Source organism: Herpailurus yagouaroundi, unplaced genomic scaffold (assembly GCF_014898765.1).
Source record: "Herpailurus yagouaroundi ecotype Mexico unplaced genomic scaffold, PumYag 28, whole genome shotgun sequence".
Classification (NCBI taxonomy): domain Eukaryota; kingdom Metazoa; phylum Chordata; class Mammalia; order Carnivora; family Felidae; genus Herpailurus; species Herpailurus yagouaroundi.
The window spans coordinates 155,276,386-155,297,355 of record NW_024412376.1 but is presented as its reverse complement, the minus strand read 5'-3'; the positions used below and the strand labels follow the sequence as shown (position 1 = coordinate 155,297,355).

Sequence of the window (20,970 nt, the reverse complement as noted above, 5' to 3'; positions counted from 1 at the left end):
TAAAAATGACCCCACAGCAGTCTACAGGGAAATCTCACCATGGTTCCGAGTGTTGACGTTCTACAAACCACGTGATCTGATAATAACGCAACAAAATTAGAAAGCAACAAGAAAGTAAGTTTTAAAAAGTAAACTATGGGATACAGCTAAAGACATACATTTTTACAGGGAAATTTACAGCCTTAAATGTATTTGTTAGAAAACATTCAAGAGGTTAGAAAAAGAATAACATAATAAACGCCATGTCAGTAGAAGGAAAGAGATATGAAAGACAAAATTAACGACATAGAAAAGAAGAGATCCAGCCAACACATCTGAAAGGTGACTTTTTGAAAAGACACATGAAGCCTGATCAAGGGAAAAAGAAGACACTTAAAGCAATATGAATAATGAACAAATATCTCATGAAAGTTATTATAGAGATGAAAAAAATTTCAAATGTACTGAGCCATTGTGAAGATCATGAAAGGGAATGTGCAGGATGTAATTTCTGGGCCACCTTATCAACAACTGATATATTTAAAGGCATCCTGGGCAGGAGTCCAGAAACAGGAGAGAATGGAAAATGCTATAAAGAGCTGATGATGCACCCAGATGATTGCACCGGTTCCCAGCTGCATCACATTTTCTATTTCCATACATTAACTGATGGATGCCTATGGCTCTGTAAGGTGGGCAGGAAAGACACTGCCATCCTTACATTACAGATGGGGATGTGAGGTCAGAGAAGTAGTCCAGCTACTTGCCTCAGGTCACATAGTCTGGAGGGTGGCATGAGGACTGTACTCCTGGATTGTCCCACTCCCTGCCATGATTCCATGTGATCACCATGTTGGGAAGATTGCCAGGTGCCAGCACTGGGACTTAACTGGGTATGAGTTCAAACCACATTGTACAAATGTGATATGAGAACTGTCTGTGAAACAGATGCTCAAAATCAACCTGACAGATGAAAGCTATTTTCCTAATCAACAGGGAGGTGAACTCAGTAATCCTTTCTGCCTATTTGCTTTTTTTCCATCCCCTAGGGCCAGAGACAGGGACATCCTTCCCAAAGAGGAAGGTGAATCCTCCTCTTCCTCCACATGTAATTGGAGAAGGACCCCAGTGTTCTTCTAAATCATCCTCCAACCAAGGCAAATTTTGTATGGGGTTCCTAATCCAACCTTTAACTATCAGGACCCAAAATGGTACCCTTAATTCCCTTCATTCAGTTGTCATGTCATGTATCAATTTGTGTATGAGATGGTGCTAAACATCTGCCACAGGCAGATACATTAACTACTGGAAAGGATAAAGATTAAGAACACATAGTTCTTGATTTCAGCAAACTTTTGGTGTAGCGGGGTGGGGGGGGTGTGGGGAGGTGGGGTGTGGACCAATAGACCATATAAATGTCAAAAATACTTCCCCCCTCTCTCCCCCTATCTGTGCGCCTGGCATTTGAAGTCAAACTACATCATTCAAAAGGCACTAGGGTGCCATTGGAATATTTCACAAATGGATATGACCATGGAGATCACCAGTTGGCTGAATGAATGCTTTCAAACCCACCACTACTCATGTCAATGGTGTGTTCTTCTCTGACCTTCAAATAGAACAGACTCTCCAGCTGCCCGTTTCCTGGTTATCTGCCTAGGGTCTCAGTGAGTTCCTCCCAGGAAGGACCCTGAGCCACTCCTGGTGTATTCTAAGTTATCCACCCCTAATTCACACTCCTGGTTTCCCCATCAGGCTCCGGTTCAGCCCAGCACTCTCTGTCCAGAGCCAAAGTGGCCTGGGCATAAAGTATGCACAGAAAAATAAATAGTTCTGCTTCTTCTGCAACCATCCATCATAAAAGTCTCCTCCCAACTCCTCCCAAGCAAATAGCTGGTTATTTTAAACTTGTGTTCACATTAGGTCTTCATCTTTCATCTTCCAGGCAGCTAACCTCTTCTGGATTGTTTCTATTTTAAAGGAACACCCACGCCCAGGAAATCTCCTGGAAGGGAATATTCAAAGTCATCCTCAAGTTCAGTTGACAATCTTTCAAAAGTAGCATTATGTACATCTTAAAATAGAACACCTAATGCAATGGGGTTTTGCTGAAATGATTACAGGGGTCTGTAATAGATACTATAAAGTCACCTTACATTTATAGAATCTTGAACAGTTTTGAAAAGCGCCTTCATACGCATTCTTCTGTTCATTACCAAAAGTCCCTGGGGTGTGGAGCCAAGCAGGGATTATAGCCACCATTTTACTAATGAGAAGCAGTATGGAATGATATCATGGGCCTTGATGCTACTCTTTGGGCCTCAGTTTCCCTACCTGCAGAATGAGCATAATAATGACACTTGTCTTTTAGGGTTGTTGTGTGACTGTGTAAAGCACTAAGTTTTTGGCACATAGTCAGGGCCTTATCAGATTAATAAGGAAATTGATCTCAGGTTTGCGGATTTACCTGAGGTCCCCAAGTAGGTCTAGGGTACAGCTGGGGTGGAATCCATGTCCTAATCTCACACAGGAGCTGTTGCCCTCCCTATGCTGTCTTCCCAGGATCAGCAGATCTCAGTCTGATTCTCAGCCAGGAATCTCTCCACAGAGTAAGTCTTCAGGGCCACCTGCCTGTTCCATGTCAGATAGAACCAGACCCCTCTACTCACATCACACAGAGACATTGCAGTTGTTCAAGGGCTTAGTGATTATTTGTCTGCCCGCCCTCAGGACAGCTGACACCCTTGAATTCATATGATCCAGTTATGGTACTTGGTGACAGCTACCCGGCAAAGTGCACAGGGCCTCCTGTGACCAGGGGACACTTCTCAGGCCTGGGAAAGTGTTGGAGTACCCCTCATCTCCCTTCCTAACAGTCTTGGCGATTTCGACTTGGGACCTTTCACTGTGGTCCTTCCCCTTGCCGATGAAGTCATCTTCAACTTTCAGTGTCCAGGCAGATGGCAGCAGATGTCACTCCTCTGTGGAACCTTCCTGGACTCCCCTTGGCAGAAACCTGCCTCTCCCATATTGGCTGCAAAGAATCTTCCTGCCATTATTACAGTATTTCTCATACCGGGTTATTATTTAAATAAAAATTTATTTCCCCCACTTGCAATGGAACTCCCTGAGGACCAACTCTCTGAGGATCTCATTTACCCCAGCATCCAGCCCCCATGCCCTGCACAGACACTACACAGAAATATTTGTTGAGGCAAAAAAGGCTTGAATAATTACCACAAATGACTCTCCTTTCTCTTCTGGAGAGGTATAGGCACAAGAATATGAAAACTTCTCCCTTACCTTCCCTAGTTTACTGTGACCCAGGCAACAGAGGAGTCTTCCAGAAAAAAAAGAAAGTTTTCCTTCAGAATTAGCAAGACTGACATGGTTTTCTGAATAAAACTATGAATCTAAGAGAATCAAAGAGACTTGACATGAGAGACAAGGACAAAAGTTTCAGCAGAGTCCCAGCTAACTGTCCCAGGGACAGAGCCACACCCAGGCTTGGCAACCCTCTCTCTGCATGTTCTGGGAGTGGAGTGAAAACAGCTCGATTCTCAATCAGCGTTATTATTTATATCTTCTTGACTTTGCACTGCTTTGGCAGAAGAGCCAATGGCCTAAACTAAAACTCCTGAGTATTTTTTTTTTAAGTTTATTTATTTATTTTGAGAGAGAACACATTCAAGTAGGGAAGGGGCAGAGAGAGAGATAGGGAGAGGGAGGGAGAGAGAATATCAAGGAGGCTCCGCACCACAAGTGCAGAGTCCAATGTGCAGCTCGAACTCATGAACTACATGACCATGACCTGAGCCGAAGTCTCAGATGCTTAACCAACTGAGCCAGCCAGACACCCCGGAATGCCTGAGTCTTGAACAAACTTAAATTTTATAGCCCCCAGTTCAGCAAGAATATCTTTGGGGAAGTGGTCATATAACATCTGGTTCTGGTGTCCTGTCCCTGTTTCCACCTCTGGATGAGCAGCCACATGGTTCAATCCCCTCTGAGCCTTCTCTTCAAGACTCTGCCCCTTGCAGGTTCCTGTGTAGTGAAAGCTATCACTGCACAGCAGAGGGCCATTAACATATCCTCTGCACTAGCCTGAGAGAATCTCTAGGACTTTGTCTCTCTAGAGCCTGAGCAAAGCTTCGACTCCCTTGGCTGGCATATAGTTGGCGTGTCAAGAATATTTCAACTGAATTCTAAATTTTCTCTGACTGGTCATGTTCAGAAAGTTTTGTAATGTGCTGTGTTGGCCAAGTTGTGAGGAAACAGGCACTCACATGTGCTGCCATTGGGAGTGTGCCATGGGACATCATCAATGGAAGGCAATGTGGCATAACTATCAAAGTTAAAAAAATCACATGCCACTGGAGTCAGAAAATTCTGCAATCATGAGTTGGCACCTACTGAGCATTTCCACATGCTGGGTACTTTCTGACACTATACATATATGAATTCATTTAGTTCTCACAAAAGCCCTCTGAGATAGATGGTATCATTGCCCCATTTTACAGATGAAGAAGCTTAAGCAAAGAGACTAAATCATTTGAGATTCTCTAGCCAATAAGAGCCCAAGCATCTGGTTCAGGGGTGAGCTTTCCTAACCACTATACTACACTATATCCCACTACAGAGCTATCCAGTGAAGTAGTCCCTGTAATGGAAAAACCAACCAAAATATCTATCATAAGGGAAAGGTTAAATATATTATGGTTTTTCTTTTTTAAAAAATGAGGTTGATATGGAGGTTTACTGCTGTGTTACAATCTCCTTAAATTTTCTCTATGAGGGGCGCCTGGGTGGCTCAGTCGGTTAAGCGTCCGACTTCAGCTCAGGTCACGATCTCCCGGTCCGTGAGATCCAGCCCCGCGTCGGGCTCTGGGCTGATGGCTCAGAGCCTGGAGCCTGCTTCCGGTTCTGTGTCTCCCTCTCTCTCTGCCCCTCCCCCATTCATGCTCTGTCTCTCTCTGTCTCAAAAATAAATAAACGTTAAAAAAAATTAAAAAAAAATTTTTCTCTATGAAATTTTAAGGTACAAAAAGTAGAGCACAAGGCAGTATGCTACCATTTGTAGAAAAAATAATATATTCATAATTATGCTTGCATACGCACAGTATAGCTCTGAGCAGATAGACAAGCAGATAGACAAGATAGGGAACTGGGGGGAGGAGGGATCCTTTTCATAGTATGCCTTTATATACCTTTTAAATTCTGTGGCACAAACATGGATTGATTATTTGAAAAGAAAACATGTTAAAAGAACAAACTCTACCTGTAAAGTATATAAGAGTTGCTTAATAGAAAACATAGTTTAATTTAATTTAAATTAAATTTAAATAGAAGTTTAATTCTACTTCTAAATGTCCACATAGTCTTAACACTGTTGATTTATGAATCTTTCTCTCCTCTAGCATCTAGCTCAGAGGCTGATACCTCCTAGCTATTCCACAAATGACTGGGGAATGAATGAATAATGTGCATGCAGAGTTGAACCAAATGGAACTGGTATTCTTCAAGGTTCCATGGGCAATTCTATGTAGGAGAGATACATACCACTCTCTAGAAACTGGGTTCATAAGGGACAATGTTCTAGACCAAGGAGGGTGGTAGGAGAGCCAAGTTTCATGGTGAACCAATTCATGGTTGTCAACATGCACTTGGATTTTGAACTTCTTCAGGGCTCTTAGCTACATCAGTGGTTCTCAACTGGGGGCAATTTTGTCCCTAAGAGACTCTTGATGACATCTGGAGACATTTTTGGCTGAGACATTTTTATCGGGGAGATGCTATTGGCACTTGGTGGGTAGTGACTGGGGATCAGGCAGAGAAACCCTGAGCTGCCATACCAGCTCTGGCCCTTATTCATCAGTCCTGGAACATACCTAGAATTTCTATGTTTGTGTATTGTCCCCTGAAAATGCAGCCAATGCACAATATTCCTGAGCTTATCAACCTTATTTTCACTGGAATCTCCTCACTCAGGATCCCAGCCAACTCCATCCGATCTCCCTGCCGCAGTCAGTGTGAGGAGCTGAGAAATATTCAAATATTTGAGGAAGAGTCTTTCTGAGAAACTGCACAGTGTGCTGGCGGGAAGTTCAGCTGTCCCTGGGGCTAGCAGTTCTTCTAACAGAAGGCTCGCTCATGAGGCTGGTTCTTGAGAAACTGCGGGAGAATGAAAATACCTGCCTACTTCTCAGGAAGACATCATCAGAAAGGATGGGTAGCCCCAGATCAGGAAGGACCAGCCCTATGGATGAAGGTGCCTTCAGCTTTCTCCTATGGGCTTATGTGGGAGCAATAAGGGCTGCTCAAGGATTCCCCCCAGTCTCTGGGTGTCAGAAAGGGAAACACAGGGAATCCTTGCCGCTCTTCTCAACCTCAAGACAGAGTTGAGGTCAGTTTTATCTGGGAGGTGTCTGGGCATGTGTTGATACTTTCACAAGGAGAGAAGAGGATCAGAACCATAGACAAGTAGTTCTGTTCTGTCCTGGCTGCTTGGATGCCTGTGACCATGGGCAAGTCACCCAACTGCTCTGTCATTCAGTTTCTTCCTCTGTAAAATGAGTACATTACAGGGTTGTCGTAAAACTCCAATGAAGTCATAGATGGGGACCGTGCTCTAGAACTGACCAGGTCCCATACAAATGTTGTTATTCAAGTCCTTATCCACCAGATTTTAGGCTCATTTTTACCCTGATGAATACGTGGTTAAGTATGAGCAATCCCAGTGGGGCAAGCCAGGGGACTGTTGGCAGGATCAGGGCTCAAGCTCTGGAAGTCTGAGGTCGAGGAAGAGAAACTGCCTGTTTCTGTAGACACTCAGGCACACGGATGTGATGAATAAGAGATGGGTGAGGGTGAAACAATGAGATTCAGACTCACATGTGTTTTCCCACATGGAGTATGAAGCGGACTGAAAATTTAGGGCAGTAATAAGTAAAATTTTACAGTGGTGGGCTTTTGATGGCTCCAGATGTGAAGGTTAATAACAGGAAAGCTGAAGCAAGAGGATCATCCAAGCCAGGGTGCTCAAACACTAACTTCACAGGAATTATCTGTTTTTGACATCATGCAACAAATGTTAAATGAGTGCCTGTGGTTTGCATTAAATTGTGCCCCCAGGGAGATATATTGAAGCCCTAGCCCCAAGTACCTACTAAGGTGACCTTATTTGGAAATAAACTTTTGTGGATGTAGTTAGTTAAAATGAGGTCAAACTGCATTAGGGTGGGCCCTAAACCCAACAACTGGTGTCCTTAGAAGAAGGTCCTTAGAAGAAGGTCTTCCTTAGTGAAGAGCCAGACGCATAGACACACGTGATGACAGAGGCAGAGCTTGGAATGATGCATCTGCAAACCACAAGTGCCACAGATTGCCAGCAGCCATCAGAAGCTGGTAGAGAAGCATGCAGGAGATTCCCCCTCAGAGCCTCAGTAAGGAACCAACCCTACTGACACCTTGATTTGGGATGTTTCCCCTCCAAAACTGTGAGACAACACATTTCTGTGGCTTAAGCCACCAAGTGTGTGGTAATTCATCATGGCGTCCCTAGGAAAATAAAATAGCTTATCACGAGCTGACAGAGGACAAACAGGAACCAGCTTCCGCCCTGGGGCAGAGTCCCTGAAAGGGCAGCATCGTGGGGAAGAGCTAGTATGAGAGTGACTGATACCACAAAGGCGGAGGGGGGTGGCCAGACAGCATTATTACCATGCTTCCTGCTGGGCAGAACAGGAGGCCAGCTCTTGGTGAGTGCCCGTCTATCTACCAGGCAAGCTGCTCTCAGAGAGGGAGAGAAGGTTTCATCTGACAAGCCTTGTTCTTTTTCAAACCACATGCATAATTACTTGGAACTCTATTTTCTTCACGGTTTGTGCAAATGGATTTTGTGGTGATTTTTTATTTTCCAGGCATTTTGGCAGCTCTGAGGGGGGAAATAAAAGAACCTCTTAATGCCAGCATGTGTCACTGGGGAAGATGAAGTGCGGAAAGAAGAGAAATATCCTTAATTAAAGCAGAAAAAAACAGAGGTTACCTGGGTCTCTAAAATACTACAGTGCTGGCGGTCCAATTCCTGGGGCCTTTCTTTGCCTCTCCGGGGATGTACCTTATTCTGTTGGATAAATTCTTCCAGTCTTAAAACCTAAAATGGAAGAAAAGAAATGCTTGGTAATGGAAACAAAGTCCCATCTCCTGATGGGGTCATTAATCTGGGAAACCATTCTCCTGGGTCAGTCAGTTCTGGGGACAGTGCTCCATTAGACAAATTCCAAATGTGCTTCTGGAAAGGGCATTTCTAATTGGCAAGTTGCTTCGTCTTCCTGGAATAGATGAGCCTATACTTCCTTTTAAATTATTTATATAAATACACTTATACTAGAGCTGCAGGGTGGTTTTCACTGGCTTTCATACCATTCCTGGAAGGTCACTGAATTTCTTTTTTTAAAAAGTTAGTTGGTAAAGAAAAGGAACAGTATTTAAGAATTATACCAATAAGGGGTGCCTGGGAGGCTCAGTTGGTTAAGCGGCCGACTCTTGAATTCGGCTCAGGTCATCTTACTGTTCATGAGATCGATCCCCATGTCGGGCTCTGTGCTGACAGCACAGAGCCTGCTTGGGATTCTCTCTTTCCTCTCTCCCACTCCCCTGCTCTTTCTCTCAAAATAAATATTAAAAAAAAGAATTATACCAATAAAATGAAACAGTGGCTAGAAGGTGCTATTAACTTGTATAGCCTTAATTATGATGATTATTATTAACCAATTAAGTGTAGAGTCTCAATTAAACAGACTGGCTTCTCTGTTCTAGACTTTGGGAAGAACAAGGCCTAGAACCATACAGGAAACTTAGATGTTGCTAACAAATCTTTGTAGGAAAGCTAGTCCTCCTCAGGCATCATGCCAGGTATGAGGAGATAAGGGAGAGGGACAGAGTGAGAGCAAGATAGTAAGAGAATAAAATATAGCCCATGCTTTCTAGGAGTTGTCATCTTATGGAGGAGGCAGATATATGTTTATAATCACAGCAACATTCAGAAGACAAACTAATAATAGTACCTTTGATGGTGAGTTTGCTCTGTGCCAGGAACAGATCTAAGCATTTGACAGTATAAACTCCTCTAAACCTCACAACAATTACTGGGAGATACATACTACTGCAGAGAATTTACAGCAATAAACTCTGCCGAGGGGAGTCCAGGGCAGCTTTATGGGCACTGAAGGATGAATAGGAGTCCATCCGTGGCCAGGGTGAGAAAGGACATTCCAGGTGGTAGGAATAGTAGGTACAATGGCAGAGGGAAGGTAGGATGTGTGTGAGAATTGGAGGAAAGTTCCATGTCAGGGGCCCAGCATGAAGGAGTGGATGGGAGAAAACAGAGTCCTGGGGGGTAGTGGCGGAGAGTTAGGTTAGGCCCAAATTATGAAAAACATGGCGATTAAAAGATTTGGGAGAAGGAGGAGTGGGGCCTTGAGCATATCTGGGGTTTAGAATGCTAGTTCTGGAATTAGCCAGCCTAGGGAGAAGGTAGAGGCAGGGAGATACAGGCCAAGACTTTCAAGACTCCAGGCAACATCACAGAAGAAGAAGAAGATTATGAAACTACTTATACTACATCTTGCTAAGGCTTATGAAATACTCAAATGAGTTCTATGCACTTGTTCACATAATGTCTATAAGAGGTAAAGAAAAACAGCCTAGGTGAGCCATCCTGGGGGGCTGATAAAGACAGGGGAGGGGGACTGAGAGCCTTCAGTGGTAGGACACACAGGACTTGACAGCTGAGTGGATGTGAGGGTGGGCAGGGCAGGGACTGTAGGTGAGGACGCAGGAGCAGGAGAGGAGGAGGTCAGGGCTGACGCTTCCATTTCTCGCTTTGGTAAGTGGGTGAATAGATGATGTCGCCACCAAGGCTGTGGAAGGAATGGAGGGTGACGGGCAGGCCTTTGTCAAGGTCAGCCTCTGGGTCACACCAGCCATCTGCAGATACTCATGTCCTGAGTGATCCTGGGGCATCAGAGACACAGCATACTGTGCTGCACATAGTGTTAGCATAACGGTTAAGAGTGGGGTCTTCAGAGCCGCATAACCTGGGTTGGAATCTGAGACCCACTACTCATTACCTGTGTGACTTTGAGGAAGTGACTTACCATCTCTGTGCCTCAGTTAACTCATCCGTAAACCACAGATCACAACAGCACCTACTGTGTGGCAGTTGTGAGGACTAAAAGTTGATACATGGAAACTGCTCAGATAGTACCTGAACTAAAGCAAGCACTTGACGAAACTCACTCTTGTCATTTTTTGAGGGGTTCTGAGGGGCATTCGGGGAAATCATCAGGTGGTGACCCCAGGGTCCCATGTCAGAAGGATAACTGAGCTGAAGCTTCTCTAAGTTCTGCAGCACAGAGTAGTCCAGATCCGGTGTAAAGATCGGCAGTATAACTCAGAAGGGAGGGAGAGAGGAGTGAGAGCGAAACGGGCATCTTTGCTGTGCAGCCAACTGGGGCTGAGGTGGAACCAAAGCCTCCGGAGCAGAGACTTCCCACCAGGACCTCTCCTCCAGAGCCCCTGATATATCAAGTTCAAGGCTTGGCACGTTCACCTTTTAGAAAAATGATAACTTGTGACATAGAAAAACCGAATGTGTTTTTCTCCCTTCATCACTCAGCTGAAGGGAGAACACATCACAGACACCGCTGCAGGCCCCTGAGCTTCTCCCTGATCCACCACCCCCTCTCCCTTCTAGAAATAGCCACCAGTTCAGGTTTTCTTCTCTCACCATGCATGTCTCCAGACCGAACTCCATTAGAGGTATCCTTAAACAATCCAGACTATTTTGCACATGGCTTCTATATTCTCAAAAACCCCCCTAGGAGGTTGTAGTGCTTGATCAAGGCTGAGGAACCAATTTCATGGGCTCCTGAGGGGATGGTGGACTCAGGGCTCATCTGGAATGTATGAAGGAGGATAGGGGAAGTAAGGAAACCTCTTTACATTTTTTGAGGGTCTAATTAGGCTCAAGAACGAAGCCGGGGGGCACCTGGGTGCTCAGTCAGTTAAACATCCGACTCCTGATTTCGACTCAGGTCATGATCTCACAGTTTGTGAGATTGAGCCTTGCGTGGCTCTGTGCTGACACCATGGAGCCTGCTTGGGGTTCTCTCTCTCCCTCTCTCTCTCTTCCCCTCCCCCGCTCATGCTCTTTCTCTCAAAATAAATAAACATTAAAAAAAAAAAAGAATGAAGCCTGTTTCCAGGCCCTCCCAAGAGTTCTTCCCCCACCATATCATGGTCAACAGGTCTTTTAAACTTTGACGTTGGTTTCTGGGTGGTCTGGGTAGGTGGACTTCCCCACCAAGCAAACTGTGATGTTCAGCTGGTCTACAGGCATTCTCTACCCCTTTCTCCCTTCCCTGCCTCCACTCGCGCCTCCCAGGCTGGTCACGTGATGCAGACATTACCAGTGGGAGGAAGAGTCAGTGGGAGCCCTCTGTGGAGGCTGGTGGTTTCCTGATGAAGTGGACAGGCCTGGTCTTCACTGCCTCTCCCCATCTCTTGGTGTAAATTTGGGCTCAACAGTGAAGCAGTGACAGTCATTTTCCCAGTCTGGGGGAATCTGAGCTAATTTCTCCATTAGACACAGAAGGCACAGGGCCTAGGGCCCACAATACTTTTAGGGGCCACGACAATGTTTTAATTTCTTTTAAAGTCAGAAGGTAAAAATACAGCTTGGCTATATTCATCTTCATACCAATGTAGTCATAAAATATGCTTTTTGAGGGGCGCCTGGGTGGCGCAGTCGGTTAAGCGTCCGACTTCAGCCAGGTCACGATCTCGCGGTCCGGGAGTTCGAGCCCCGCGTCGGGCTCTGGGCTGATGGCTCGGAGCCTGGAGCCTGTTTCCGATTCTGTGTCTCCCTCTCTCTCTGCCCCTCCCCCGTTCATGCTCTGTCTCTCTCTGTCCCAGGAATAAATAAACGTTGAAAAAAAAAATATGCTTTTTGATATTTTTTCCAGTAGAGGAAGGAGCCCATGAAGGCAAAGCACCTAATACTCCTGAAAGTGAGGACAGAGCCCAGGAGGAGGCAGGACTATGGGAATCTCAGATGTACCTGGCCTGATATAATTTAGCCACAGAATCAACCCCAGAAGCCTCCTGCCTCCTTCTTTTATGTGAGACATTAAACGCCTCTTTGTTAAGCCTCCATAAATCGGGCTCTCTGTTACTTGCAGCTAAATTTATGCCTCCTGAGACATATTTCTTGTCAGGACGAAGTCCTTTCCTTTCTGCTGAGGATGCTGAATGTACAGAAGTCGGGCCAGTTTTCTGAGATTCCTGGCATCTCAGTTAACCAAGACTCCCACCCAGAACCATCACTCCCAAGCACTGCATTAATTCAGGATTTACCTCGAGCAGAGAATTCTGGAGCTTCACATTTAGGGCTGTTTTCTCTTCTTCCAGCTGCTTGATTTCATTTTCTGATTTCTTCTTCACTTCCTCCAACTGTGCTTCTACTTCCTAAATGATGATTAGTAGAGTTATCCACACAAGTCACGAATGCATGGACAGGACATGTACCTATTCACACCCTGCCCTATTCCCAAAAGAGTTCAAAGAAGCTTACAATAAAGGTCACAGGATGCAAAATCAATACATAGAAATCTGTTGCATTTCTATACACTAATAGTGAAGCAGCAGAAAGAGAAATTCAGAAAACAATCCCATTTACAATTGTACCCCACAAAATAAAATACCTAGGTATGAATTTTACCGAGATGGAAGTTCTGTACTCTGAAAACTATAAAACACTAATGAAAGAAATTGAGGATGACAGAAACAAATGTAAAGATATTCCATGCTCATGAATTTGGAGAACCAATATTGCTAAAATGTCAATACTACCCAAAGCAATCTACATATTTAATGCAATTTCTATCAAAATACTGACAGCATTTTTTACAAAACTAGAACAAATAATCCTAAAATTTGCATGGAGCCATGAAAGACAGCAAATCACCAAAGTAATCTTGAAAAAGAAAAAGAAAACTGGAGGTATCACAATCCCAGATTCCAAGGTATACTAGAAAGCTATAGTAATCAAAACAGTATGGTACTGGCACAAAACAGAATAGAGAGGCCAGAAATAAACCCAGAATTGTATGGTCAACTAATCCTTGACAAAGGAGGCAAGAATGTGCAATGGGAAAAAAGACCATTCCTTCGACAAATGGAGTTGGAAAAACTGTACATCTAGATGCAAAAGACTGAAACTGGACCACTTTCTTATACCATACACAAAAATAAATTCAAAATGGATTAAAGACCTAAGTGTGAGACCTGAAGCCATAAATATCCTGGAAGAAAACACAGGCAGTAATTTCTCTGACATCTACTGTAGCAACATTTTTCTAGATATGTCTCCCGAGGCAAGGGAAACAAAAGCAAAATAAACTACTGGTATTAAATCAAAGCAAAAAGCTACTGGAGCACCTGGATGGCTCAGCCGGTTGAGCGTCCAACCTCAGCTCAGGTCATGATCTCATGGTTTGTGAGTTTGAGTCCCATGGGCTCTTGGCTAACAGCTCAGAGCCTGGAACCTGCTTCAGATTCTGTGTCTCCCTCTCTCTGCCCCTCCCCCACTCATGCTCTGTCTCTCTGTCTCAAAAATAAATAAACATTAAAAAATTTCAAAACAAAAACAAAAAGCTATTGCACAGCAAAGGAAACAATCAACAAAACTAAAAGATAACCTACTGAATGGGAGAAGACATTTGCAAATGACATATCTAATAAAGAGTTAGTATCCAAAATATATAAAGAACATACAACTCAACACCAAAACCACCCCCAAATAATCTATTTAAAAAATGGGAAGAAGAGGGGTGCCTGGGTGGCTCAGTGGGTTGACCATCCGACGTCAGCTCAGGTCATGATCTTGTGTTTGTGGGTTTGAGCTCTGCATTGCACTCTGTGCTGACAGCTCAGAGCCTGAAGCCTGCTTTGGATTGTGTGTCTCCCTCTCTCTCTGCCCCTACCCTGCTCATCCTCTGTCTCTCAAAAAATAAAACAAAATGTTAAAAAAATTTTTTTAAATGGGAAGAAGAGGGGCAGCTGGGTGGCTCAGTTGATTAAGCATCTGACTTTGGCTCAAGTCATGATCTCATGGTTAGTGAGTTAGAGCCCCACGTCGGGCTCTGCACTGACAGCTCAGAGCCTGGAGCCTGCTTGGGATTCTGTGTCTCTCTCTCTATCTCTGCCCCTCCCCTGCTTGTGCTCTCTCTCAAAAATAAATAAATAAACTTAAAAAAAATGAGAAGACATGAACAAATATTTCTCCAAAGATGACACACAGATGACTGACAGACACATGAAAAGATGCTCAGCATCACTCATCATCAGGGAAATGTAGATCAAAACCACAATGAGATACCACCTCATACCTGTCAGAATGATTTAAAAAATGCACAAGAAACAATAAGCGTTGCTGAAGATGTGGGGAAAAAAATGAACCCATGTGTACTGTTGGTGGGAATGCAAACTGGTGTGGCCACTGTGGAAAACAGCATGGAGGTGCATCAAAAAAATTAAAAATAGAATTGCCATATGATCTAGTAATTACACCTAGGTATTTAGCCAAAGAGTAAAAAACACCAATTCAAAGGGATACATGCACCCCTATGTTTATTGCAACATTAATTAAAAGATCCAAAATGGGGCACATGGGTGGCTCAGTTAGTTAAGCGTTTGACTCTTGGTTTAGGGTCAGGTCATGATCTCACGGTTTCATGGGTTTGAGTCCCACATTAGGCTCTGCTCTGACAGCATGGAGCCTGCTTGGGATTCTCTGTCTCCCCCTCTCTCCGACTCTCCCCCACTTGTCTCTCTGTCACTCAAAAATAAATAAATAAACTTAAAAAATAGCCAAATTATGGAAGCATCCATGTGTCCATTAATAGTTGAATGGATAAAGAAGATGTGCTGTGTGTATATATATATATATATATATATATAACTCAGCCATAAAAAAGAATGAAATCTTGCCATTTGCAGCAATATTGATGGATCTAGAGAGTATAATATTAAGTGAAATAAGTCAGAATGGCCATGACTTCACTCATATGTGGAATTTAAGAAACAAAACAAATATACAAAAAAAAAAAAAAAAAGAGAGAGACAAACCAAAAAACAGACTCTTAACTATAGAGAACAAACTGATGGTTACCAGAGGAGGTGGGTGGGGGGATGGGTGAAATAGGTGAAGGAGGTTAAGACTACATTTATTATGATAAGCACAGAGTAATGTATAGAATTGCTGAATTACTATATCGTATCCTGAAACTAATACAACACTGTATGTTAACTATATTGGAATTAAAAATTTTTTTAATAATTCATTTTTAAAAAGTTGCTGGGATGAGCAAGTCCAGAGTCAGCAGCATTTTATATAAACCATTACTTCATTCCTGACACCAATTTAATTTTGTACCTCAGCTCAGCTTTTAATATTACTTAAAGGAAATAACTGCAAAGTTATTAAATTCTACTTCAAGTTAAAAAAAAGAAACTTAATCATAAAATACTTCAGGAAAATAGAAATTAGAGATACATACGCAGGTCAAAAGAAAACAAATGTGAAGATAATACCCAAAATCTGACCTATATTGGAGAGGGCATGGTAGACACCCAGGTTTAAGTTTTGTAGTGTCAAATGAGAAAAGAGAGCGCTCATTGACACAACTCAGTGTTCCATAAGTCAAGAAGCCAACTACATTCTCAGATGCAGGGAAATATTAAAATCAGAACAAAGTTTTCCTGTGGTCTTCTCAATAGCTTCCATACTTTAGTCAAAATGATGAGGCTCACAGGGTTGCTTCCTCCACAGTTTCTCACCATAGACTGACAACCTCACATAGAAGATCCAGATAGAGGAACATTCTGGAGACCATGTGAGTGGCATAGCCTTTTATCTATGTGATCTGGAGCACATTTCCTAACTTCTCTGTGACTCAGTGTGTTCCTTCCATGCCCAGCACAGTGCCAGCAGGTGAGGGGTGGATAAATAATAAGTAGTGAGGGACCCATAAATAAGAAGTACTACTCTTATTCTGACAGATGCATAGTATTTCCAATTTAGCTTATTTTGAGGAAAAGGAGGAAATATTCTGTTACTCTTAGCTGGTCTTTATAAGTAGAAAACAGATCATTCATTCAACAAATACTTACTGAAACCTACCATGTGCCAAACACTGTTCTCAGAGCTGGGGATAAAAACAGATGAAACATTTGGACGCACCCCGCATGGGGCTCCACATCCACATATTTTCTCTCTTTATCCCTCTTCCCCCTTTATTCTCTCTCTCTCTCTCTCTCTCCCACACACACACACTCAAAAAGAAAAAAAAAAACGATGAAACATCTACTCACCAGGAACTTACATTGGCATAAAAGAGACAGGAATCAAAGTCAACAGGCTCAACATAGTATACACTATGTTGTATGGTGACAAGTGCCAAGGAGAAATAACAAAGCAGGAAAGGGGGCTATGGAAGGTCGAGGGGTTGGGTTCAGTTCACATAGGTTGGCCAAAGAAGTCCTCAGGAGAAACGACTCTGGAGTAAAGGCTTGTGTTAAGTGAGGAGGCTAACCAATGAGATGTCTTGGTGTGAGTCCTCCTGGACCTGCACAGACCCTGGCATGTTCTAAGCGCAGACAGGAGGCCACTTGGCTGGAGTGGAATGACCGAAGGGGTGGGCAATGAGGTTAGAGGACACGGAGGAGACCATAGGAAGCCTCATACGTTGTGGTAGAGACAGACGAGTAAGATGAAGGCCAGCCAACAGCTGGAAAGTAGAGTGAGATGATTCGGCGTTAACACGGTCACTTGGTTTCAGTCTTGAGGGCAGACTGAAGGGGGGATGGGGCAGGCGGGGCAGCAGGCAGGCCAGCATGGAGGCTGCTACAGTAACCAAGGCAGGAGCAGAAGGGGGCTGGACTGAGGCAGCAGCGTGGCTGGTGACGGGCATAGAACCACGGATGTTTTCTCAGTGTTTGCTGCAAGGACCTGCTGTAAAGGGAAGAGTCACGGACAACACCAGGGTTTCTAACCTGAGCGGGGTGGAGGAGGATGGTGCCACCATTAACACAGACAGGGAAGCAGGTTTACGGTCAGCAGGAGGAGCTCGGGGACCTGTTGAGTTTGAGACCTCTGTTAGATGTCCTGTGTGCAGGTGGACACATGGGTCTGGAAATCAGGGGAGAGTTCTGGATTGCAGGTATGCATTTGGGAGTCAGCATACAGAACGTATTACGCCATGTATTTGGATGAAAATGCTAGAGAGAGCATAAAAAGGAAAAGTAGGAGAGATTCAAGAACTGAGCCCTGGGACGTTCAAGAATTTCCCGTGAAGTTGAGGTTATAGTATCTGAGAGCTACCTGGAGTGTAGTTCTTCTATGCTGTCAATTGATTACAGACCTTTATGCTCTCATTGAGAGATGGCCATAGCAATAGCAGCTGACACTTACCAAGTGCATGCCATCTGCTGCTCCTTTACACAAATAATCACTTTGATCCTTATGAAAACCCTATCAACTTGGTACCAGTGTTAATGGTCATTATATAATGAAGAAATGAAGCTCTAAGAGGTTAAGTGATTTGCCCAAGGGTGTGCAGCCAGTAAGTGGAGAAGTCAAAGTTTGAACTCAGGGAAAGCTGGCTGCTTGGCTGCACTTCTTCCCTGCCATCCTAAGGGAAATGTGGCATGCACCACAGGCAAATGCCTGACTTAAAGGCCATCCTACTTCTGCTACAGCAAAGCTGAGGGAGGTCCTGTGGGCAGGCCCCAGATGCTCCCCAAAGCAGGGTGAAGAAGCTGGGAGTTCAGTCTTCAGAAACTGGAGCCTTGTTCTGTTTCCAAGGAGTGTCAGCACTTGAGCTGACATACGGGAATGTGGAGAGGCAAAGGCTTATGTGATGAGGGATGACCTGGGGTTAAATGGAAACCTATCATTCATTCATTCAACCAACCAAAATTAACTGAATGTCTATTACAGGCCAAGTGTTGAAGAGGCTAGAGATATAGTGACTATGTACTCGTAAATGTTTAGCTGGCTTCCAACCAAACAATCAATCAATTTGATTTGTAGCATTTGTTAATTTCTGTGGCATAAGTACTCCTACTGTGGCCAATTTCAAGCTACTGCCATGATGTCACTGAACACAGAATTGGGAAAAGATGTAACAATTGTCTCTTAGGAGTCAGTACAAGTTGACTCTAACACACCACTGGAGGTAGTAGTGAACAGGGTATCCCAGTGGGGAAAACAAGTAGCAAATAGGTGATTACAATGAAGTGTAGTAACAGCCAAGCTAAGGTAGGTACAGAGGGGACCACGTACCAAACACTAGGCCAGGCAAGTGACAGCTTCTAGAATGATCAATATTTAAACCAAGACCAATAGGATCAGCAAAAACAAGGCAAAATGAGACAGATGAATTTGGGAGTTGGTGGGGGAGTGTTCCCCATCAAGGAAGAGCTATGCATTAAGGCCAAGAAGGGAAAGGATTTGTCATGAATGAGGACCTAAAAGGCTGGAAGGCAGAACCGGGGAGAGGTGTGGGAGGAAGCAAGAGAGTCAAACAGGAGTCCAGTGATGTAGGGTCTTAAAAAGCCACATTAAGGAATTTGAACTACACTGTGAAGACGATAGAGGGCCTTTGGAGAGTTTGAAACCAAGGTTGAGTTTTCAGAAGATTCCCCCCTGGAATGGAGACTGGGTTCAAGGAAGTGGGAGAGGGGACACAGGGAGACCAGTAAGGAGATCATCGCATGGTCTGGCAGGAAATGGTGGGTGACTGGATCATTGTGCTACCACCGAGGATGGAAGGAAATGGAGATATTTCAGGGCCATCAAAGGAGTGGACGACATGGGCTTGATGACTGGCTGAACGTAATGCATGAAAGAGAAGTCATGTCTGACTCCTGGGTTTCTGACTCCGGCATCTAAAAAGATGCTGCTATTGATCACCTGGAGGACACACTTTGCACTTCCTGTGGGGCCAAGTCCAGGTCAGGCCAGTGGCCCTGGGGTCAGTCACTTAGAAGAAAAGAGGGAAGTGATTAGATTATAAGGTCACATGAGGTGGACACTTAGCATGCGTACAGTCTCTTCAGTGAATCTATGATCCTTCTTGCATGGCTTGTTGTTCAGAGAGATCACTTGCAAAAAATATATATAAATTATCCTTTTGTCCCAAGAACCATCAGAAACAAAGCCATCCCCCCAGCAAAGTTTTTTTTTTTTCTCTTTTTTTTTTTTTTTTTTTTTACTTCATTGATTAACTTCTCAGTCAGTGAAGCTTTTGTTGAAAAGTTTTGTTTAACATGCTTCCTGGTGCAGATACTCACTGACTCTGCCAAAGCATGTTCACTACAACGACAGTGTAGACTCCTGTGAGAAAGATTCTTAGCAGAAAACAATGGCTATTTCTAATTTTATGCAGCCCACCTTCCCAGGGTCCATGTAATCAATCACAGCTTCAGTTGTCGCCTTGACAAATGGACCTAAAGTGGAAAAAAATGTCCCCACAGATGGAAATAGCTGATTTCATTAATAATTTTTGGAGATATTTCAGTGAGCTTCATTTTAGGTGCTGAATAATGAGACTTACTGTCAGAAGATGAATGGTTCTGGGTTGCCTCCAGAACACAGATTGGAAAGCAAGCATCCCCATAGCCAGCTCAGGCCAAAGTGAACCGGAGGATTTCAGCAGGACATTTTAACATCCTCCCAGCTAGGCAAAGAGGAAAAACAACTACCAGGATATGAACATGAGGAAAAAGGAGACTCGTGCTTTCAAATCTAAAAATTGCAGCTTCCTATCCATACCTGGAACAGGGTTCCATGAGCCATTAATTTACAGAATTCACAGAGCACTTCCAGAAACTCTGTTCTCACTGAACTCTCATGGTACGCAGGGAAAAAGCTTTAGTACATCCATTTCACATGGAAGAAATCCCATAAGGTAGAAGCAGGACTCACACCCATCTTCTGCTTCCTTGTCTAGATTATCCACAATTACAGGTAATTTTTTAAAAAAGACACAGGAAGGAGCCACTGTAATGGGAACAATAAATGAGCAACCACAGAAAATTACCAAACAGACTTTTCAACTGGGGTTTTAAAGGAAAACATATTAACTGTTCTTCAGGAAGAAAAATTATGATTTGGAATGCACTTATAGTAAAGCCCATGAAAGAGTCAGTCAGTACAAAACCTAAGCCACCTAAGCCACCTAAGTGACCTAAGTCACTCTGAGCCACCATTAGCGATCACCATGACACCAATATTAATCAATACGTGGGGCATGTGGCTCTATGAAGGGTCACCCTTCAGTAGTAGGGCTGGAGCAGCATTAGCGTAAACCCTACTCTAAACTCATCCCAACAAAGCTTAAAAATAAGTCAGGAAAGATGGTAAATTTTCTGTTATATGCATTTGACCACAATGAAAAAAAAATGTCTGGAAAAGATGCGGCTGATTCACAAGTAATTTATCTTCTTGGCTTGCCAAAACATTTAGCACTCATAAAAGGATGCTTTAAAAAATCCATACTTCCAACAAGTTAACATTCTTTTTTATTTATTTATTCATATTTGAGAGAGAGAAAATGCATGAGTGGGGGAGGGGCAGAGAGAGACAGAGACAAGAGACAGAATTCGAAGCAGACTCCAGGTTCTGTGCTGTCAGCACTGAACCCGATGTGGGGCTTGAACTCACAAGCCGTGAGATCATGACCTGAGTCAAAGTACGACGCTTAACCGACTGAGCCACCCAAGCGACCCAACAAGTTAACATTCTGAATGTCCAGCATCCAACTAAAAATTACTAATAGAGGCTGCAGGGGCCAGAAATGTAAAAGCTGGGGGCGGCACACAGAGTCAGTAAGAGGGACACAAGGGCAAAAGCCGGCCACCTCGCTG

The 20,970-nt window shown here is 43.7% G+C and overlaps 1 protein-coding gene across 4 annotated transcripts in view; it reads right to left on the bottom strand.

Moving 5' to 3' along the window:
- Window positions 1-20,970, bottom strand: part of FAM184B (family with sequence similarity 184 member B) — a 195,294-nt gene that overhangs the window by 40,543 nt on the left and 133,781 nt on the right. For all 4 annotated transcript variants that reach the window (XM_040487276.1, XM_040487267.1, XM_040487290.1 and 1 more), the window contains 2 exons: window positions 12,397-12,507; window positions 8,024-8,131 (listed from right to left, as the gene is read on the bottom strand). In XM_040487276.1, the coding sequence (XP_040343210.1) occupies window positions 8,024-8,131; window positions 12,397-12,507 (219 nt within the window). The remainder of the gene's footprint in view (window positions 1-8,023; window positions 8,132-12,396; window positions 12,508-20,970) is intronic.